The 23,393-nt window shown below is 31.1% G+C and overlaps 1 protein-coding gene across 1 annotated transcript in view; it reads right to left on the bottom strand.

Moving 5' to 3' along the window:
• Positions 1–514: 514 nt before the first annotated feature.
• The window catches only part of LOC134705792 (orexin receptor type 2-like), a 34,769-nt gene continuing 11,890 nt past the window's right edge, over positions 515–23,393 (bottom strand). Inside the window, exons 2-5 of the mRNA XM_063564512.1 lie at positions 22,331–22,703; positions 17,236–17,359; positions 1,211–1,329; positions 515–606 (exon numbers count right to left, since the gene is read on the bottom strand). Coding sequence (XP_063420582.1) covers positions 515–606; positions 1,211–1,329; positions 17,236–17,359; positions 22,331–22,703 — 708 coding nt within the window. The remainder of the gene's footprint in view (positions 607–1,210; positions 1,330–17,235; positions 17,360–22,330; positions 22,704–23,393) is intronic.

The following is a 23,393-nucleotide window of genomic DNA, read 5'->3' as shown; positions in this document are numbered from 1 at the left end:
TATTTTCGTCTGCAAATAGTTATTGTCTATCATAGTGTGTTGTTTAAATCTATTCAACTACGATAAATAAAATCATTACCTTAAAACATTAACCTACAGAATGCAGTTCTATTTTTGTTTTGCTGCAGTTACGATAGAAAAATGATTTATCGCTGTTTTGTACAAATGTCCATGCATGTTATGTTAAAAATATGAGTTCGAATGTGATTACTTGCCACTAGAACTAGAGGACGAGGGTCAAGTTTGTAAACAATTATATAGTGTTCAAGAATAAGTAAAACACATAACGTATAGTAATCTATACAATGCCCAACATGAAAAACTGATGATTTATTGAATTATCGAGTATTTCAGAGTTTGAGAAGAAAACAATAATCAAGAGAAACAACACCTTATTCATTATATACTCTTGCCATTGTCTCGATGAATTGGTCATAACGGTAACAATATTTAGAAGAAAACAAAATGAAAACGATGTCAAACAATATCTTCTTTCTAAGGCGTCGATTTAACCCTAAAATCTACCTGTCAAAGTTCCGTGTCTTCCATGTGTTGGTGATAAGCCACAAAGTTTACAAGCCACACGAAATTCTTTCTTGAACTTTTCTGAAAAACAAAATTCGAATGTCATAATACTAGTATGTCATAAAGTTCTAATTTCAAATTGTCTGTATTTTGTCTCAAATCAATAAACTGAGTATACTTGCCAGACCTGTTGATTATTTGTTTAGCATCAGTATGTGGTATATTTGATCCTAGTTCTTCATATATCGACATTTAAACTTCAATCAAATAGTTAAATGCGTTGCAGGCCTTGTGAATTTGAAAAATTGAGTTGTCAGAAGTGAAGTAGTATCGTATCACAATGGACGCAGTAGTAGACTATCTCTATGAGCAATGGTTGTGTGTGTACTAAGAGTGTTTTCCAGTTTGAACGGTTTTAACATCACAGAATTGAACTTTTCGTAGTACAACTGTTCATTTCAATTTGGATTTACATTTGTTTTTGTAAGTGGTGGTGTAGATAATTATCAGTTACACTATATTATTGCAGAGAATTTTTCATAATTGTACATTTAACAGATTTCCATCTAAACAATTTTGGTTTCAGTACCTGATATTTGAAATAAAATCGTTAATCATCTATAACTAGAAAAGCTAGCAATGTTGTGATATATATACTAATTGCTAATGCTACATAAGAACTTACCACTCATAAAATTATAAATAACAGGATTGATGGCACTATTGAAATAGCAAAGAAGATGAGACGTTAAAGTTGTTAAAGCAAGGACATCTTGATTGGTTGTATTTGTCAAACCCGCATATCTGTAATAAAACATTATATCGTACGTTATATAGTTACTACAAGGATATCTTGATTTGTTGTATTTGTCAAACCCGCATATCTACAATAAAACATAATATGGTACGTTATAGTTACTACAATGACATCTTGGTTGGTTGTATTTGTCAAACCCGCATATCTACAATAAAGATAATTAGAATCATTGTCATTATTACACGGACATCTTGATTGGTTGTATTTGTCAAACCCACATATCTACAATAAAACAGTATATGGTACGTTATAGTTACTACAATGACATCTTGGTTGGTTGTATTTGTCAAACCCGCATATCTACAATTAACCATAATATGGTGCGTTATAGTTACTATAATGATAATTATCTTGATTGGTTGTATTTGTCAAACCCGCATATCTACAATAAATCATAATATGGTACGTTATAGTTAAGTACAGCTCTTTGTAAGAACCAGGCAGGGTGCCATATACATGTGATTTATGAGGGTTTCAGATTTTTTCTATAAATGGTCTAGAGGAAGCAGTAACTGAATACTGCTCAAAAAATAAATATGAGTGGGAAAATATGAGTGGTTGCCATGGTAACGGACACTCTATTTTTTGGTTGTGAAGCATAGTAAAATCTTTCTAAAAACAGCTAAATCACTACAATTCGGAGCCTGATTAGGAAAAGAATCAAGCATTTTTCATTAATTTTCATATGTAACATTGATACAACTAGGTTTTAGCATCATTTTAGTTAAGATTGCATGTAAACCAAATTTGTAGATTTTTTGAAAAATTTTGCCAAAAACTGCATATTTTCAACTTTTCTGAATTTGAGATTTTTGCGATATTATCAAATTTTCTATGGTGTTTTTCAGAAAAGAGCAACTGTGTATAGCATAGTTAGCACTTTAGTTACGAAGTTTGGATACTACTTTACCAAATAAAATAGAAAAAAGCTTGGGACTTTCTTTAGTTTTATCACCATAGCAACCGATTTTTTCCTTAGAAACGGAGTTATTATTTGCAGAATATTGCAGTTTTAGAGCTTAAATGTACTAAATTGTTTCATAACTGATAACAAAATTACATTTAAGCATGACCTTACTCTTAATTACCATCGTTAATAGTTGCTGACTTCAATAGTTACCATGGAAATACATATTAACCATAGCAACATCTATTTTAAACTGTATCAAATTTAGAAATTTAGGTAAAAATACATATATTACAAATATAGACGGTGTTAATATTCAAATTGGAATATGACTGCATGCTTTGCTTCACTCACGGTCTTGTCTGTTCTTTTCAGAAGGTTTAACAAATGTCATATATAATGAAACATTGGGATAAGAACCAAAGGTTAGGAAAAAAAGGGGGGGGTAGATTTATTTAAAAAATCAAAAAAAAATCATTTATGTATATTCTTGAAAAGATGACGTTTGGTCAGAGAGCCTGATTATGAATAGAATCAATTTCATTTTCAGAAATTTCATATACGTGTATAACATCGATATAACTTGGTTTTAGCTTCAGAGCTTAGTTGGTATTGCAGTTCAACCCAGAATTTTAGATTTTGTTAAAAAAATACTAAAACACATTCATTTTTTCCGGAATCATAAAGTTTTGTTAAATTATCAAATTTCCTCGTGTGTTTTTTCCGAAAATTGAAAATATGTAAATCATAGCTAGCATTTTAGTAACAAAGTTTGAATACTACCTGACCAAAATAAACAAAACATTGCGTGGGGCTCTCTTAAATTTTATCACCATGTTAACGTATTTTCTCCTTGGAGTTATTATTTGTTATTATTTGTTGAATTCTGCAGTATTGGGAATTCAATGTTCTCAATTGTTTCCAAACCATTATAAAAAGACCTGCATTGGAGCATATATAAGCTCTAAACTAGATCAGGATCATGCACAGCTAAGGTGTACATTAACTACCTCAGATATACTGCAAAGTTAAAATGTACTCTTAACTGATCCTAGACTTTGAAAGGGGTGCAATTCCATAAAATAAAAATAAAAACAGATGCGTCATGTTACGCTTGTCGATTTTGCAAAGAATAATTTAATTTTAATAACTTATCAATGTCATATCACAAAGTCATAAAAAAAAAACTAAAGGGGGGTTAAGTTAATAGATATAAACCCGTCACCAAAGTTCGTTACTGCTCAAAGCATGTCTGAAAACTGGAATATTCCACCTTTTTAGCTCACCTGGCCCAAAGGGCCAAGTGAGCTTTTCCCATCACTTTGCCTCCGGCGTGGTCGTCCGTCGTTGTTAACTTTTACAAAAATCTTCTCCTCTGAAACTATTGGGTCAAATTAAACCAAACTTGGCCACAATCATTATTGGGGTATCTAAATTGAATAATTTGTCCGGTGATCCGGCCAACCAACCAAGATGGCCGCCGTGGCTAAAAATAGAACATAGGGGTAGAATTCAATTTTTGGCTTATAACTCAAAAACCAAAGCATTTACATCAAATCTGACTGGGGTAAAATTGTTTATCAGGTCAAGATCTATCTGCCCTGAAATGAATCGGACAACCCGTTGTTGGGTTGCTGACCCTAAATTGGTAATTTTAATGAAATTTTACTGTTTTTGGTTATTTAGGCAACATTTAGATTTCAACAGTACTAGTAGTTATAGGTGTCTACACAATATGTCAAATTCTAAATCATTACTAATTTATCTATATAAAGATTTTCTTGAGGATTAATGAATATATAGTTGGGATCCTCCTAACATATTTAAGTTAAATTGCACAGGCTAAAACATTTAAGCTAAATTGGGCCAGGCACATACATAGAGAATGTGGCGGGGTTAAAATTAACCCTGCCACATTCTCTATGAATGTGCCTGTCCTAAGTCAGGAGCATATAATTTAGTGGTTGTCGTCTGCTTATGTGTTACATATTTGTTTTTCGTTCACTTTTTGTAAATAAATATGTTTTCTTGTTTGAGGTGATTTACATTGTCATTTCGGGACCTTTCATAGCTGACTATGCGGCATGGGCTTTGTTCAATATTGAAGGCTGTATGATAACCTATAGTTATTGTTTCATTTTGGTCTCTTGTATGTGAAGAGTTGTTTCAATTTGGCAATTATATCACATCTTCTTTTTTATTTTTACAGAAATGATCAAAAATAAATACATGAAAGTCGAAAAATATTATATGGCATGTATGACAGAAAAAAAGGGCTCCAGAAACGTTTTCCTTAAAGGTCAAATGGTCCCTTTTAAAAAGGAGTAGGTGCGGTAAGGGCCGATTTTGTCCTCAAATTTCAGGTTCATCAAACGAAAGTTTTTGGACACTTTTTAAACACTCAAGAGTCTATTTCAATTGATTCGATTAGTTTAAGTGAAAGATTTTAACTGATTTATTCATTAAATAGTTATCAAAAGTACCAGGATTATAAAACGCTCTGATTCAAGCTTAAATATGAAAAATCTATCAAATATGCCAAAAAACGTATTCATCCTCAACCTTTATATATGTTATGTATTATCATCAAATACAACTTACATTTCAATATTATGAATGAACACGAATACGGCCACTTTTATTTTAGACGGAAACCGTCTATAGATTAACCAAAATGCTAAAATGTTATGATGCTAGATCGCGATATTTGTGCATTGTATTTTAAAAACAGCTCATATTTATTTAGAAAAGGCATTTTTCTTTCCAAAATATAGCTTAAGGATTAAATTTTCACAATTTCCTAAAACTGCTATATTTTTGGGCCAAAAAGGGGTCTTACTGAACCTACTCCTTTCTTCACTTAACCAGGTCATTTAAGGTAAACTATATATACAGTTCTAAACTCAGTGGCAGATCCAGAACTTTTTGTAAGGGCTGACACTGACATAAAGGGGGGCTGCTCCAGTCACACTTCAGTGATTCCCTATATAATCAACCAAATTTTTCCCACGAAAGGGGGGGCGGGCCCCCCAGGATCCGTCTATGAAACTGATCTGGTTCTCGGTTTTAACAATTTTTAAAGTATCATACAAAGAAAAGTCACGCAAAACGGGCATAACTCGGGAACAGTTAAATTGACATCAACTAAATTCAAACTTGATCTCTGTTTTGTGGTAATAAGCATTGTGTATATAATGTTTCATAACATTTGGTTGAGGCAAACTAAAATAAGAAAATAGAAACAAACTTCCTGACGGACATGGGTGAAACTTATGATATGAGACAAATCTTCACAAGAAACGAATTGAAACAGAAATAAATAACCATGTGTCACCCTACGACCTTCAACAGTAAGTAAAGCACATACCACATAGTACCATATGAAGGCTTTGTAAACAGATATCAAACTAGTTGAAAAACAAATTACTTAAAATAAAAGATCATGATTTTTTAATCAGTAACTGTTGTTATGTTATTTGGCATCTGTCAATCAGTTCATTGATTTTTTTCCGCATATCAAAGAAAAACAGGCACATGTCTAAATGGTGTCTTCCTCCTATTCACACTTTTTAAAAATCACGATTTCTTCAATAAATGTTTTGATTATTTATAAATTGTTTTTATTACAATCAAGTTTAATTTAAAATTCACCTAAACGAAGTTTGATACACTGTTCATTTACAAACTGGGTTTACTGAGACTACACATCATCTTAAGGGATGGCAAAGCAAGTCGACGAAACATTTCAGCACCCGCGACCAAACATTTTAAACAAATAAAACTACTGAAACATGAGGAATCTAGGCCTCAACCATTATTCACTATGCAGCATTATTACTCCACCAAGAAGTAACAACAGTAGAGTTTGGCGATGCAGCCACCCACCTTATTCACGTTGAATAGAACTACTCAAGCTAGCGAACAATAAGCCAGCGATAGATTAAAAAACTTTAATAGACTAATATACGGTGAACTTCTGATGTGTGTGCTACAATATTAGTATTGTTTGTTTCATATTATAATGCTTGTGTGACTTTACTTTTGAATTTGTGTTATAAAAGAAATATAAGATAATTTGCTACATTTCTTTATTTCGATTGTTTATGCTATATGGTCACGTTTCTATCTCTTTCACTTTCATAATTTCCATTCTCAATTTTCTTCCATTTCTTTCATTTTTATTTGAATTAAAAATACAAAATTCAAACATATACAAAATGACCTATTTCCTATCCCAAAAAACATTGGCCAATTAAAAGTTGATTAAGGATAATCCTTTGTTTGCATATGTTTTCCTCCTATTCCCACATGAAATTTTAAATTTTCTTACCAGATTTATAAAAAAGCGGGAATAGGAGGAATGAATATCTCTATTCGGTTGTATATGTCAAACCCGCATTTCTACAATAAAACTTTATATTGTAATTATAGTTTCACCAAAGACATTTCTACTAGGTTGTATTTGTCAAACCAACATATCTACAATAAAACATAAGATTGTAATTATAAGTACCACAAGGACATCTAAATTGGTGGTATTTGTCAAACCCGAATATCTACAATAAAGAATAACAAGGTTCGTTGTCGTTACTACACGGACATCTTGATTGGGTGTATAAGATAAACCCGCATATCTGTAATAAATTATAAGATGTTACATTGTAGTCACTACAATGCCAACTCGAGCATACCCACATTTCTACAATAAAACATAAGAAGATACATTATAGTCACTAAAATGCCAACTCGAGCATACCCGCATTTCTACAATGAAAATAACATTGTACATTATAGTTACTACAAGAAAATCCTGATCGGTTGTACTTGCCATACCCGCATATCTTCGATAAAACATAATATTGTACTTGTAGTTACTGCAATGACATCTTGATTACGTGTATTGGTTATACCAGCAAATCAACAGTAGGAAATAACATAATCCAACGGGTATATTTAAATATGATATTGCATATATTTAATACAAAACAAAGTAACTAATTTAAAAAAGAAGTTGATCTATATTTTATTTTCTTCATAAGAGCAGAAGAAGTCATGACGATATAGGTGTAAGGACAAAGACAATTTATATGTAGCGTTTGTATGAGGAAAATTCAAAACGGAAAGTCCCTAATCAAATGTCAAAATAAAAAGCATAAACTGCTTGACTTGGTACTACAATTTCTTATATAGACAATGGTTGATTGATAGCTAGCTTAAACTTATGACAGTAACATATGTATTGACAACAATGAGCCAAAAAAAACAAAAAAAACCAAGACATAATGTAAAAATTAGAGGTACACACCATACTATATTAAAAGTATATACATATCGAATACACAACATGACCAAAGGAAATTATTCACGTTGCACTCTTTTCGTCTGTTTTTCCCTCAGAAAATAAAGCACTATAATTTTAGCATCTGTTATTTCATCCCTGATAAACTATAGTTCTTTCATTTTTCTATTATCATAATTGTTTGATTTATTGAAGGAAATATGATTATATCAAAAGTATATATATGTTAAGCCTTTACAATAATTTTGAATACTAACTATTTAACATAAGGGTGTCTTTCATTTTGAAATGGCGATCCGGATGACGGTGGTTGCACCATTTTCTACATTTGAAAATGCCTGTACCAAGTCAGGAATATGACAGCTCTTGTCCATTCGTTTTTGATGCGTTTTGTTTTTTGATTTTGCCATGTGATTATGGACTTTCCAAATTGATTTTCCTCTGAGTTCAGTATTTTTGTGATTTTACTTTTTTTTGTATACAAAACAACATTTTTTCTATCAAAACAAATCACGGAATTTTTGTGAACTATCAACCTATTGCATAAACATCCTTGACCTTAACTTTTATTAATGTCGAGAACAACTGCGTGATATATTTAATAGAGACAGCCTGTGCTTATATTGCCACGTTAAGCTTGATACATAGAAAATAACAGTATAAACACTTTTTAGTGTAATATTGTACATGAAAAGTACAATTCAATTAAGACCAAAAATTGAATTAGACTAGAACTTCGTGCGATGTACTCATATTCAAAAGTAAGAAACAGTTAATCTTTATTGGTAATGTCTGCAACGACAGAATAATTAAAGTTCTTTTCAGAATTTCCATGATTAGTAACACACGTCACGTTAACTAAGCGAGACTCTATTTAAGGCACATGTATTTGCATCTATATTTTATGAATACAGCAATTATAATCCCGATAAGTATGTACTTATCAGTACAACAACTTTTAATTTTATATAATTCGACAGTACACAGGTATCAGATACCAAATTCATAATTCCTAGTATAACAATATATAGTTGAGTTCTTAGCACGTTTAGATGTCTGGTTTAAAGCGATTCTAATAAAGGTTAATCCATAACAGTACTTCAAGAGCATACATTTTATACAGTTTTATTTCAAACTTTCTATAGAATTGGGTGGATATTTCTGTTGGTGAACTTTAAGTCCTTCATATTTTCACATCAGTGATTAGTGTTTCGGATTCTGACATGACACATTACACACTGTTTTTGTAAATTGTCAGTTGAAAAACTCAGAAAAAATTTCATACACATGTTCAACAAGTTATAACATTCGTTTATTTTTGAGATTGTTTGATTGAGTTAAATAAAGACAGACGCATTACATTTGTACATTTTCTAATTTCATATCTATTATTCCTGGTATTATCTTATTTAAGACCAGAACCTTTCCTAATACACATCTGGATATATAAATGTCGAAATCTATTGCAATTCCAGTTTTTACAAGGATGAATTTTAATCCTTCTGAATTGCAATTTGTATTGTATCTTAAACATTTAATGGGCTGTTTTATTTTCATAATTCTAGAACAGTCTTATATCTTTAATAGTTTACCGTCACATTTATTTAGTCACATTAATATATCTATTTTTGTATCCACATAACTATTATTATCATTATTATTTTTAAATGATCATGTTTATTATTTTTATCTATAAAATGTTCTTATTCTTACATTGTCTAATTTTCATCTAAGCTTTATGCCTATTCCAATAAGCTGACTGCTATTCTGTTAAAGCAGTTTTAGTGATACCAATAGTAATTTACGTTTCTGTTAAACATTTTGGAAATAGATAGTTACAACAAAACATCTGATTTAATACATTTCATTTAAACACAGAACACCCTTTATCCAGAGTTATGTAACATTTACCCAATCAAACGTAACCCTATGCCAGAAATACTATGTGTATATAACGACGTCAAGGCTTAAAGAAAACTTTTTCGGTAGACAAAAAAAAAAACAAAAATTATAAATACCAAGCTTTAATAATATCATCAAGCATAACACAGATCTTTGATCACCTCCGAGTATCTAATTCGCCTTTTTATGAGATCTTATATACTTATTTTTACATTTAAAGTATTTTTTTTAAAGGAGCAAATAAGTTAATTATATAAAACTATTCTGCTCAGCGTGTCGGTCAAATTCAAAGTTAGTTTCATCTTTATATAAAGACTTTAATCAATCATCTGCGTCTGATGTAATTTTCTGGATTTACCATAACATTGAAGACTCAAGCATCCTTCAATATCCAATATTTCTTTAGGGGTTGAAACCTAAGCTTCTCAAAATGTGTAAATATGTGAACGGAAATCTTTCCACTGGTCGTTAACAAACATACTAGCAACATCAAAAGCATTAACACAACAAATGAATATATAACACCTGCCAAATGCCTGATGTGCAGTGTTCAGGCATTTTCATATATAGAAAATGATAGATTGATTTTTTTCATAGCTAGCTTAACCGCATTTCCTATTGTTAATTTTCCCTTTTTAGACGACGATGTGCCTTTGGCTCCATTATACGGTGTTTATATATCGCAACTCGTTCGGTTTGCCCGTGTGTGTTCTGATGTCACAGATTTTAACGAACGTTATCAATGCATCACTGGTAAATTGTTGTGTCAGGGATTTCGATACCATCAATTACTTAAAACTTTTACTAAATTCTTTCATAGATTCAAAGATTTGATTAGTAAATTTAGCTATACCTGGCTGAAGAAAGCTTTTTAGAAATGGTATTTCACATCCTACATTTTATGGTAATATTGTACTTAAAGCGAGGAAATCACTATGTGATCCTTGTAAACTCATCGAACCTTTAAACAAACTTATAAGTAAGGGTTATCGTACCAATATTGTAATTAGATCTCTGAATATAGTTCACATTGGCACTAATATTGATGTTGACATTAGCAAATTAAAACATAACTAAATTGTATTATCTTTTGAGGCTAGATGTATAGAGACACAGACACGTTAATTTTTATTTCTATAGAAGTCGCTCTTCACTATCCTACTACCTGTCGATACATTTATTTTTGGCATTGCACAAGTCATGTCTTCTTTGACTATTAATGACGTTAAAATACTAAATCCGTGGGATGTGTTTTAGTTGATTTTAGTCTCTGATGCATGATTTTGAATTATTAATTGGTTTTGGCTTTTGACTAGCTGTCAGTAACTGCCAGTACTCTCAAATCGTATTTTTCTTGTTAATTCGACCTGTTGATACTGTTTATACTGTTTTTTTGTTATTTTTTATTTATATGGATCTTGTCTGTACACCAGCTTTGATTATTTGTAATATCTTCTATTTTTCACTTATTCTTACTCCATTTGTATAAACTTCAAGATTATAATTTTTTTTTCAAACCGTTTTTTTTTCTAAAGTGAATATTGATTAGTTAAATATTTCTCAGTGATATCCTGCCATGGCTTTTTTGAATTTGTTTGTTAGCTTGTTGGTCATGAATGTTTGTCTCTAATATTTAATTAACTGTGCATTTGTATTCAGATATCGCAAGTCAAATTTATTAGTTCATTGTGTAATCATAAGTTTTTTGATTGAGTTAAGTCTGCTTATTGATAATTTATCGTGTGTTTTTCAATGTTGTGGTGTTATGCTATTGTTTCAGAAAAAGGGAGAAGGTTTGGATCCATTAAAACGTTTAATCCCGCTGCAAATGTTTGCACCTGTCCTTAGTCAGGAATATGATGTACAGTAGTTGTTGTTTGTTTATGTAATATATACGTATTTCTCGTTTTTCGTGTTGTTTATATAGATTGGTTTTTCCTGTTTGAATGGTTTTACACTAGTAATTTTTGGTCCCTTTATAGCTTGTTGTTCGGTGTGAGCCAAGGCTCCGTGTTGAAGGCCGTACTTTAACCTATAATGGTTTACTTTTAAAATTGTTACTTGGATGGAGAGTTGTCTCATTGGCACTCACACCACATCTTCCTATATCTATATATAGTATGACAGTCACATACACTTTCATTATATTGACAACCAGTTGTGAATAAATTAAACATGTACAATTGTCAAAAATTAGGGGTATAGCAGCCGCAATATTGTCTTACATTCAATATAGTACCAAACCAATATGGCAACAAAGAAAAACAAAACTGAATATAGACAAAGTAAATAACCAACCACGAATCTCAATGAACTTTAAAAAAGAAAAAACGGGACGATCTTTGACATAAACCGGGTTCATCAACTTAGTATCAATAGCAGCTACAAGCTCTTGAATTCCGAATACTGCCTTTCCGCCATAAAAACTTTATTTGTGTAGTAAAACCCATGAAAGTTAAATTATATGTTGATACGCCCAAAGAACACACGATTCAGTTAAACTCGAATCGAAACACTTGTAAAGCCAAATTAAATAAAAAAAAACGGAGGTGCATTTTAAAGTAGAGATTCGAACAGATGTACTAAATAAGTTAAAGGTAATGTGAACCTGCTGGAGAAAAACATTGGAGTGTCTGGGAATAATCAAGATTGACCAAACTAGCAACGGTATCAATCTAGTTCTGTGAAAATTAATATAAAAGTTTAATAATTTCATACGTTTAAAACATTTTTCTGGATTTATCTCCATTAGAAAGGCACAATAGTTTTTCCGTTATTTAAGTCATATCTGTTTAATTTCTAGAGTCTATACATTAAAGGTTGCAATTTAATTAGAAGATTTCAACAGCATCTTAATAAATTGTCCAAAATGGCCTATTTTTGTGTAAAATATATCAACAAAAAGCTCTGTTATCTGTTTCAGGTAATTTTAGATGTTGGGTTTTTATCTCATTTACGTTTGTACCAAATATCGGTGTTTTTTTTAGTCAAAATAATTTAAATAATGCATCCGCATTGATTTCTGAATAGCCTCGATCAATTTCGAAGTTGGTACTTCAATTAACCATTTTCTCTTGTTAGTAGTGGGCCGATATTACATGTCTAATAAGATTATTTAATGCATGACATATGTATTATTGGTGAATATGTGTAATATTTATTTTATTCTTTTCTTTCAATTTGTTTTTAATTTGAATGCGAGACGATCAATCTTATCTTAATACCATATGTTGCTTCATAACTTATTTTACTAAATTATCAAATCGTTTTATTCATAATTTTGATCAATTTGCACCTTGGCCGAATAAAAGATATAATTAAATTGTAAGCATACACGAAATAAAATAAGGAACTACAATACATATAGTCATGCTCTATAGAGGCAATACGACGGCTAAAAGCTATAATATTTATTACAATGAAATTCTTTGTGTTTTTCGTTGTAAATTTATTAATATATTCTTCTGTTTCTTTGAAGTTTGTTTTTCATTCAATATTATAAATGTTATATAACCACTATAATATTAGGTTGCTTTAATTTATATATATATATAACAAACAAACTCCTCAACAAAAAAAGACGGTTTAAAATTAACCTGAACATAATTGGCAATTATACCAAAGTCAATCTATAACCTATTATTGTTTTCTGTAAAGATGCCTAATTAAAATTATAATAACTTTATAAACTTCAATTGTTATCTTCTTTTTATACATATCTAATCATTATTCCAGAAAACTAAATACATTTGAAAGTAACAAAAACGCATTAGAATTACATATTTTTCATCTTAATAGTTCCCATTCATAATAATGGTTGTTCTAAATTGGATTGGGACTATTTGAATACATCATGACTATAAAGCTTAACGGCAGATATCTAAACTAGAATACATTAGTTTTCGTCGAATGTTGCGTGTTTGAGCTTGTTAATTCTTCTTTATAAGTTTTCCCTAAACATCAAAGATAGTTAAATATATGTCATAAAGCAAAGATGAAAATATAAGTGACCGATGTGAATTATATGAATACATATTTACATATTGTTAAGTTCGGGATCTTGAATCAACTTTTTAAATTTATGATTGATTGCCGTTTACAAATATGGTCAACCATTGATTTTTTTTGCGATCGACATTTAAATACTTGTAAAAGTGGTGCGTCTGCTGTGTTTTTAGGAATGTAAAGATACGCTGCCACGTTTTTTTTTCAGAATGACAACAGCGTTATACTAGTATACGATGCTTTATGTACGTTAAGAATCATTGAAACTTTGTACAGCCTCTGTATACTGTACTTGTTCTCGTCATGACCATGCATTGACTAAGGACAATAGTAATACACCGATGTGTTATAGTCATACATTGATTAAGCGACCACAAATCCGGAATAAATCATTTTCCACTGTGGTGAATCAATCCATTGCTTATAGCTGTTATATCTATAGTAAAGGAAACTTTTTTTTATATTACACGCACTTTTATAATATATATGTTAGCGTTAGTTAAAACAAATTGCTAAGTAATGTTTGTCGCCAATGTTAAAACAAAGTACTAAGTACTATGTGTCGCCGACTTCCTTTCTCGTTATCAATAACGTATATTGACTATATCTATTCTTTTGATAATTCATTAAAGAGAACTTGAATGAGCTATCATTTCTATTTGCTATCTGACTATAATGACAATGATGGCTTTGTCAACAGTTTATAACAAGCAGAACTGTTTTCAACACGCATATGATGTCATAATTGATGGGTTGACCATAGAGAATATGTCTTCAAGACTACTTCACAAGAACTTGGGGAAATAAATATATATACAATCCCCTATTAAAGCTAGTGGAATCGTTGGACATCACAAAAGACAAAATAAATAACACATTACAATAATACCATATGCATGTTTAAAGTATTACTCATAAAGTTATTTTTCAGTAGAATTTGAATTGTTCGTATATATTCACAGAACCACGAATTAAACTAAAATCAGTGATCATATCAGTTAGGAACAACATACTTCAAAATTGATAATAAAGCCATAATGCCTGAATACTTTAAACATGTTAAAAAAACTATGTTCTGAAATCCCTTTAAGTTTTATAATTCAATATTTTTAAAAGTCTTAGAAGTTTTTCTTTCTATTCGAAAAAGCCTTAAATATGAGCATTTTTTTAAATTCATGTAGGAAAGCTAGTCACTGATAAGTCTGTTTGTAGACTAAACGCGCTACTGGCGGAAAAACCAAATTTCAATCCTGGTATGTAAATATAAAATAGAGGATATGGTATGAATGCCAATGAGACAACTATTCACAAGAGACCAAAATGACACGGATTTTAACAACTAAAGGTCACCGTACGGCCTTTAACAATGTACAAAGGCCGTACCGCATAGTCAGCTATAAGAGGCCCCGAGAAGGCAACGTAAAACAATTCAAACGAGAAAACTAACGTCCTTATTTATATAAAAGAATGAACGAAAAACAAATATGTTGCACATAAACAAACGACAATTACAGAACTACAGGCTCCTGACTTGGGACAGACACATACATAAATAAGGTGGAGGGGTTAAATATTTTAGCGGGATCTCAACCCTCCCCTAACATGGGACAGTGGTATAACAGTATAACATAAGAACGAACTATACAAATCACTTGAAAAAGTCTTAACTCATTAGATTGACAAAAATACAAGTCGATGTTTATTGAAAATTTTCAAAACAAAAAAAAAGGCTACTTTTTCGCTGGATGTTATTGCTTTTATTCAAACGACATAACCAGAGAGGAATTCAGAAAAGTTAGATAATTACAAAGAATTGGTGCATTTTATTGTTGTTAGTCCTGAACATTTAAATATTCGTATTTATGCCACATACTAAACACTACTCTGGTAATTTAGCAATGCTTTAAATGAAATAATCGAACCTGATAATTAAGACGATAAATAAGATGATATACTGGATCATTTTATGATAGTTCGAAAAAACTATACACCCTGTTAATCTCCGTAGTATTGAACAGAGAATGTATGACACCTCCACACTAAATTGTTTTTCAACATGCAAATATAATGCATCAAGAATATACTTGCTGTCTGGAGTTTCAAGCAAAGTAAGCATGCAATAATAAACAAAAAGACTTTTTTGAATCCATACAACACCTAAAGAAGCTGGACGCGTATCATATCTAAACCTTTGTTTTTTTTATTATCTATTTTCTTCAAATACTCTTTTTTATATCTTTAAATGTTCAAACTCCAACATGGTTTTTTAAAGTTTACATATTCTATTTTAACATTTAACATTCAATTTCAATATCTAACTATAAAGTGTCAACATGGAATTTTCTGTTTCTTTGATGACATAGTTTTTTTTATAGTGATTTAGATAAGGACAAAATGTTGACTTGGGTACCTAGATGTTTGACTTTACTTTCTGTTTGTTCATCAATGTTATCAATACAATTAATTTTTCCCGACTTTAATGGAAGTGATAGGTTTAGCTAGCTATAAAACCATTGTACAGACATAAAAATGCCTGTACTATATCAGGACTATGCCAGTTGTTTTACTTTGATGTATTTTGGCATTTCATTTTAGCATTTGTTATGGAACTTTCCATTTCGAATTTTCCGTTCGGTTTGGAATGTTTTATTCCATAGAAAGAGAAGCTGAAATGAAATATGTCGTTCAGCGTTTTTTCATAGGTGGATTGACGTCAAAGTGGGTTATTTGCATAGTAATTTCAAGTCCCATTCATTAACGACGAGATTGCCAATTACCAGTATATAATTGTTAATGAATTTTCTTTATAATAAATGACATCTTTGAAAATCTATATAATTCAATTGTTCATTTGGAACAACCTCGGAATTACAAAAAAAACTCGTGTAAAGCCCCTCGCTAATCGTAGAATATTTTCATAGGATTTGCACCACGCGACTTTGGCCCTTGGATACAAATGTAAACAATATCTTATGTACGTATAATCACGTTTTTTTCTTACTGAATCTGAAATTAGCAACTCACTTTGGCTGATATTTACAAATAAGGTTGAATTATTCTGAGGGTAAATGCTTTCAAACTTTTGACATGGAAGGATAAACTCATCATTGTAAAATAAAAATTAGGTCATAAACTCAATAAATGAGACAATGCCGTACTGTGAACTATATTTATAATTTATGTGTCCGTTGGTCTCTGGAGGAGAGTTGTCTCATTGGCAATCATACCACATCTTCGTTTTTATATTCAATACTAAAACGCAACCCTCTTTACAATTCTCTTCCTGTGTCTTCATTTCTATTTTGAATTTAGCGTTTTTAAAAATTGTCGTTTTTCTATACAGCAATTATGCTACGGTAACGCTTCCAATTTTAAATTGAAAAGGCAGAATGTAGACAATGTTCATAAGCACAAGAACAAAAGTTAAAAAAACAACTATCGACAATCCACCTATAAACGATTACACTGTTGATATGACAACGTTATTGGCATATTTACATAATTATTGGTTCGCCATGCATTTTCCTATTAAAATGGCTGACATAATGATAAAAACTATATGGCAACTATGCAAATTGGCAAAGTATTCAAATTGTTGCCATGTGGAGTTACGGGTAGCAAATTCCGTATAAATAGGCTAACGACACCAATCGAAATCTGCTGGATATACTAAGCTAGGATTAAAAGGTTTTCTTATACATAAATCTCTTTTCACTTTTTATATTATTTTTGATAGGCCAATGTTGACTCCTCATGACCGTTCTTTTATTATAGCCTTACCTGAATATATTACTCAAATAAACCGGAATGTAGCAAATAAAAAACACAATAACTACAACTATCAACATCCGGGCTGTTCGTCTTCTCGCTCTGGATTGTATCGTTGCTGCTTCCGATCTACTATCTGAAATGACAATAACTTACAATAAAAAATATGTAACTGCTTACAAACACATTATAATTCATTTATAATGAATATGGTTAAGATAAAGAGTAATCTGTCATTATTTTCCACTTACAGAACATCAAATGTAAGGAAGTTTTCATGTTCTTTGATGAATTGCTTGTATAACTGTGCATTATGTAATAGACATGTGCGGAATCTTATTGAAGAATCTCGCTGGTGGCTCCCGCAATTAGTTTATGCTTGTCCGTTGAGAATTTGGCACTAGTAATTGGTGTTATATCAGACAACGAGTCTACTATGTTGGATTCACTCACATGACTATACAGTACTGGTTTACAACTGGAACAATGTGGAAGTTGGCGTTTGATTGTGGATATTTGAAGTTGCATGTTAAAGAGGGTAAAAAATGAGAATAACTAATCCAGTTTGTCTAATGCAAAAGTATCAGAATTAATACCACAATTATTGTTTCGTAATTTATCTAAGCTTTAGCAGTTATAGTTTATTACTTGATTTATCTTACGATAGGCTAAAGTACATATCAGTGTAAGCATTTGAGTGAAGAACACGACGAATTAAGCAATATGTATTGTAAACTGCACTAAAGACGGCTTTAGAATAGAACACAAAAACAAAAACAAATGTCTATATGATATGTCTATCACTACCATTTCACGATCAAAATTAACCATGTTTTATATCAGATAATATAATGAACCCTTTATATAACAAAGAAATATAAAGCAAAAATTACCATAAGACTTAATAAACCAACAGAGAGAGGAATGATGAACCCTCTATATAATATGGAAATACAAAGCAATATCAACAAGAGGACTCTGAAAGACCAAGACAAATACAGATAGAAACTAGTTCGATGAAAATAAAAATAGCGTAAAAGGATTACATTTAAAAAACGAGGCAAAATCAATTAAGTACCAATAGGGCATTGAAAAATCCATACCATCAAAATTTGAATACAGAGAAATGTAACAATTGCGACACATTACAATAGTTTCTATAAGAATTTAAACAATCGAGCCAAAAAGAATAGTATCACAATGATGGGAGACAACAATAACTAATAGTAATATGTATCTAGAAGATAGTAAATGATAATGAGGCAAGGTAAACAAAAAATATATATTGGTTATTAAAAGACTGATAGAAAATATAGGATATAGAGGGCAGTTCACGATCAAGACATTTAATAATTAAATCAAGAGGACAGTAATTGATAAACGAGTAAAGAATTAAAATCTAAAGGCTATCAAGTAATTGAAACGAATAAAATTAGAATTCAGAGGATATTTAGCAATCGAGACGTAAAAAAGAAAGTAGAATCTAGAGGCTATCAAGCAACCATGACACAGTAAGAAGAAAAATACTGTCTAATGCCTGTTAAACGATCGAGATTAAAACAAAGTATCCAGAAGATAAAAAACGATCAACGCTCAAACAGTTCTAATATTCATTTAACACACACACAAATCATAAATAGACATGAGTTTGACATTTTCTATATAGAAAAAAATGTAACAGTTGTTATTCATTAGTTTCATGTGTTTGAGCTTTTGATTTTGCCGTTTGATAAGGTACTTTCCGTTTAGGTTTTTTCCACTGATTTCGGTATATTTGCGATTTTACTTTTTCAAACGAGGAACTATATTCAATTGAAATACATCAATACTGATATAATGGTATGATATAAATGTACATAGTCCGCATGATATTTAAACAGAATGAGTTTAGAGGGGGGAATATCATTCACAAATTAGGAAAAGTGGAAGTTAATCTTGACCATGATGGTTTCAAATATATTCTTTTTGATCTGGGCGTCACTGATGAGTCTTATATAGACGAAACGCGCGTCTGGCGTATTAAAGTATAATGCTTCTACCTTTGATAACTATTAACAGCATTGGGTCGATGTCACTGTTGGTAGACGTTTCGTCCTTGAATGTATCACCAGCCCGGTAGTCAGCAATTCGGTGTTGACATGAATATTAATCATTTGGTCATTTTCACAAATTTCCTGGTGCAAAACTTTTCGAAAAACTAAGGATTTTCTTATCCCAGAAATAGAGTACCTTAGAGGTATTTGGCAGAACGTTTTGGATTTTGGGTTCTCAATGCTCTTCAACTTTGTACTTGTTTGGCTTTATAACTAATTTGATCTGAGTGTCACTGATGAGTCTTATGTAGACGTATTAAATTATAATCCTGGTTCCTTTGATAACTAATAAAATTGTAACCCGGATTTGTTTACTCTCAATCGATTTATGACTTTTAAACAGTGATATACTAATGTTGCCTTTATTTTATACCTACATCTTTTTTATACCGGTATCCACTACCTATTATAAAAACATAATGTCCAGAGAAAACTTTTTCTATTTACAACACTGGGTCGTCCCCGAGGGTATCATTAGCTCAGTAGTCAACACTTCGGTGTTGACATGAATATCAATCACATGGTCAAAATATATAAATTTCCTGTTACAATTTAATTTTCTTTCGAATAAACCAAAGATTTTCTTATTCCAGGCATAGATTACCTTAGATGTATATGGCTCACCTATTGGAAATTTGGAACCTCAATGCTCTTCACTTTGTACTTGTTTGGATGTACAGTTATTTTGATATGAGCGTCACTGATGAGTCTTATGTAGACTAAACGCGCGTCTGGCGTACTAAATGATAATCCTGGTATCTTTGATAAATGTTTACACCACTGGGTCGATGCCACTGCTGGTGGACGTTTCGTTCCAGCCCAGTAGTAAGCACTTCGATGTTAACATGAATATCAATCACATGGCCAATTATATAATTCTCCCGTTACAAAACTTAAAACTTTTAGAAAAACGAAGGATTTTTCATCCCAGGAATGGATTACCTTAGCCGTATTTAGCGAATGTATTATTTGTACGAGTTGACACACTACAATAATCATTTGAAACGCTGTATTTAGCAAACTGTTTGAGATTTAAAAGTTATGAATGAAAGAATTCTAATCTCTTTCTATTATAATTACAATTTATATTTCACTTTAACACAAAAGGGAATAATACAAACAATCAATCTCCATCTGTTGAAGAATTTTCAAATCTGTTTGGAACTATCCAACATCGAACCTTTGAAGTTAATTGACTTTAATCTTCTGAAATTGGATAAAAAAACTGATTTCTATTATTTGATAATTTTATGTAACATAAAAAAAACCTTCATGGTATCAAATTTATAATTGAAAGATTTCTCTTGATACCTATTAAATTCTATGAAAAAGTTTTGTTATTGCGAAAATATGTATCTGTAGCTAGCTCATATTAGTTAATAAATAAAACAGAAGTTGATGCCTTTGTGGAATTGATAATTAAATCATATTGTAGTGTACTGCTTAAAACACTTTTCTCGCTACTTAAGATTGGAAACGTTTACGTTGATTTATAACTACATTATCAAAACATTGTTCAAAGATAAACGTTGGTTCTAGGAATAGCCTGAAAATGATTATCTCACCATATTTCATAATTTTACTGTATATAAAATCGAGAATGGAAACGGGGAATGTTTTACGTTCTCCAAACTTAATATTTTACACGAATATTCCTGATTTAAAAATTTAAGCCAGGTTAAAATTGGGTTTATTTAATTAAATAATGTCAAACGATGGTACTGAAGATCAAAATAGGAGGAATGAAAAACACAATGATTCTTGCCAGATTTTGAAGGAAATTAACCAAATCAAAGTCGGGTCGCGTTGGTCCAGTGGTCTAAGCAGTCGAACTGTTATATCAATAGCCTATCACTACTCAATCATAATAAAAATGGTTGTCTTCTTTTTGCGATAGGTACAATCATGTCTTTTTTTCATTTTCACTGATATCTGTTACTATTTCTCGTGCATCAAAATTGATTGCGCAATAGAAGCAATTTTGATGCTGTGTCTGAAAAATGATTCTTACAATTTAACGGTAGGGTTATAGTTGCCTTTATTTTGAGGAATAAGACATGTGCAATATATAACTAGCCTTAAGGAATCTAACATCTGCGATATCAGCTAGCTGGAATGTAACTACCTCATTAAGTGATTTTATGTATAAAGCATTCGCAAAATAAAAATGAAGATACATAGTTTTACTAATCCTTACTAAAAATTTAGAACGTTAATCGCAAACATCAGGATAGAAAGATCACTTTCAGATGACACAATATAACTCTCTTTTTTGGACCGATAACGAGGTAAAAAGTAGAGTTACGAAACATACCAAACTCCAAGTCAATTGATAAACGTCCCAATCAAAAGCTGTGACAAATCAAACAATTAGAAAATATCTTTCATATTCCTGACTTAGTACAGGTATGTTTAAATTAAAATGTCCTAAGACCCAAATTCATTTTCTGGTGATATTATAAACAATGAAGTACAGGATATGCTTCCATTTCAATAATGAAAATTGACTTTAGTAAAACCAATAAAGTAAACGAATATAGTTGGATTCCCAAAACTCTTGATGTTACTATCATCTATAAATTAGTTTGTTTTGAAACAGCTTATGTTAGTAGCAATCAAAGGTACCAGGTTTATAACTTGATACGCCAAACGCGCTTTTCGCAAATTCCAAATTTTATTCCGGGTATCTAAGATCAGTTAATTTGTCTACATAAGGTCTATCGGTGACGCCTAGATAAAAATAAATTAGAAAGCAAAACACACAAGTATAAGGTTGAGACGTATTTTAGACCAAACATTTCAAAACGTTGTGCCAAATATTGATAAGGAAACTTGTTCTAATATTTTTTTTCTGTTTTGACAACGTTTTACCAATGTCATCTTTGTCGAACATTTTGACATGCTGCTTCATTTGTATAGCTAATACTTACTCGCTTCGATTATTAGATAGTCTTTTATTTTCAAATTCTGTTATTTTTCATAAATTTGTTTCCCAGTACCTTATTCATACTTACCTAAAGCAACCGAACCTGATGTACTGCTTCTCCATAAACACAAAGCGATCCGAATGTATGTATATGTCATTATGAGGAATGGAATCAGGAAAAATATTACCATCAAAAATATCTGGAATATGTATTCTTGGTTGAAATCGGATGATACACAACTTGTTAGCAACACAATTGATGCAGGAACTAAATCATCATGAATTGATGTCATAAACACTAGATATGGACACGAAGACACTAAAGAAAGTATCCATATTATCAGCACAGCAAGCGCTGTTCGGAACCTGGAGCCTCGGAATGACAATGGTCGGCAGATAGCTAAGTATCGTTCAACTGATATAGCGGTCAAGGTCACCACAGATACCAGCACACTGACACACTGAAACATAACAAAAAGGTATTATTACATGATTGCAGTATTCTTTATTTTGCACCACTTATACTAGCGCACTGCCACACTGAACAATAACAACAAGAAGGTATTATAACATATTTGCATTATTCTTTATCCTGCAAAGCAGATATACATATATTACATCGATCACAAGATAAAAGTATTAGGTACAATATAAAGAAAAGAGAGTATTTAATATTTACACAAACAGATACGAAATTCACCCTGTACAAAAAGCAAATGCATAATCGTTAAATTTTAGAATATAAAAATAAGGAGATATGGCATAATTCCCTATCAGGCAACTCATCACAAGGAAAACAGCAATCAAACATTAAGCTCATCGTATGGCCATACTGCATAGTCAGCTATAAAAGGCACTGACATGACAAATGTTAAACGATTAATATAACAAACGGGCTGATTTATATACAAAATAATGAACGAGAAACAAATATTATATCAGCAACGAAAGATAACTACTGAAGGACAAGAACATAAAGATTCTTTTGAATTATTTGAAGGAGTCAAACTTCCAGTAACATGTCACAGTAGAGTAACAGTACAACAAAAGAACACACTATGCAAATCAAGTGAAGGCTTGATTCATCAAATAAAAAAAGCATAAATACATTTTACAAAAACACAGAGTGGACGTGGCAGGTAAGTTTTTAA

Source organism: Mytilus trossulus, chromosome 1, assembly GCF_036588685.1.
Source record: "Mytilus trossulus isolate FHL-02 chromosome 1, PNRI_Mtr1.1.1.hap1, whole genome shotgun sequence".
In the NCBI taxonomy this organism is placed as follows: Eukaryota; Metazoa; Mollusca; class Bivalvia; order Mytilida; family Mytilidae; genus Mytilus; species Mytilus trossulus.
Note: the sequence above shows the minus strand (reverse complement) of the source record. Positions and strands in the feature narration are given on the sequence as shown.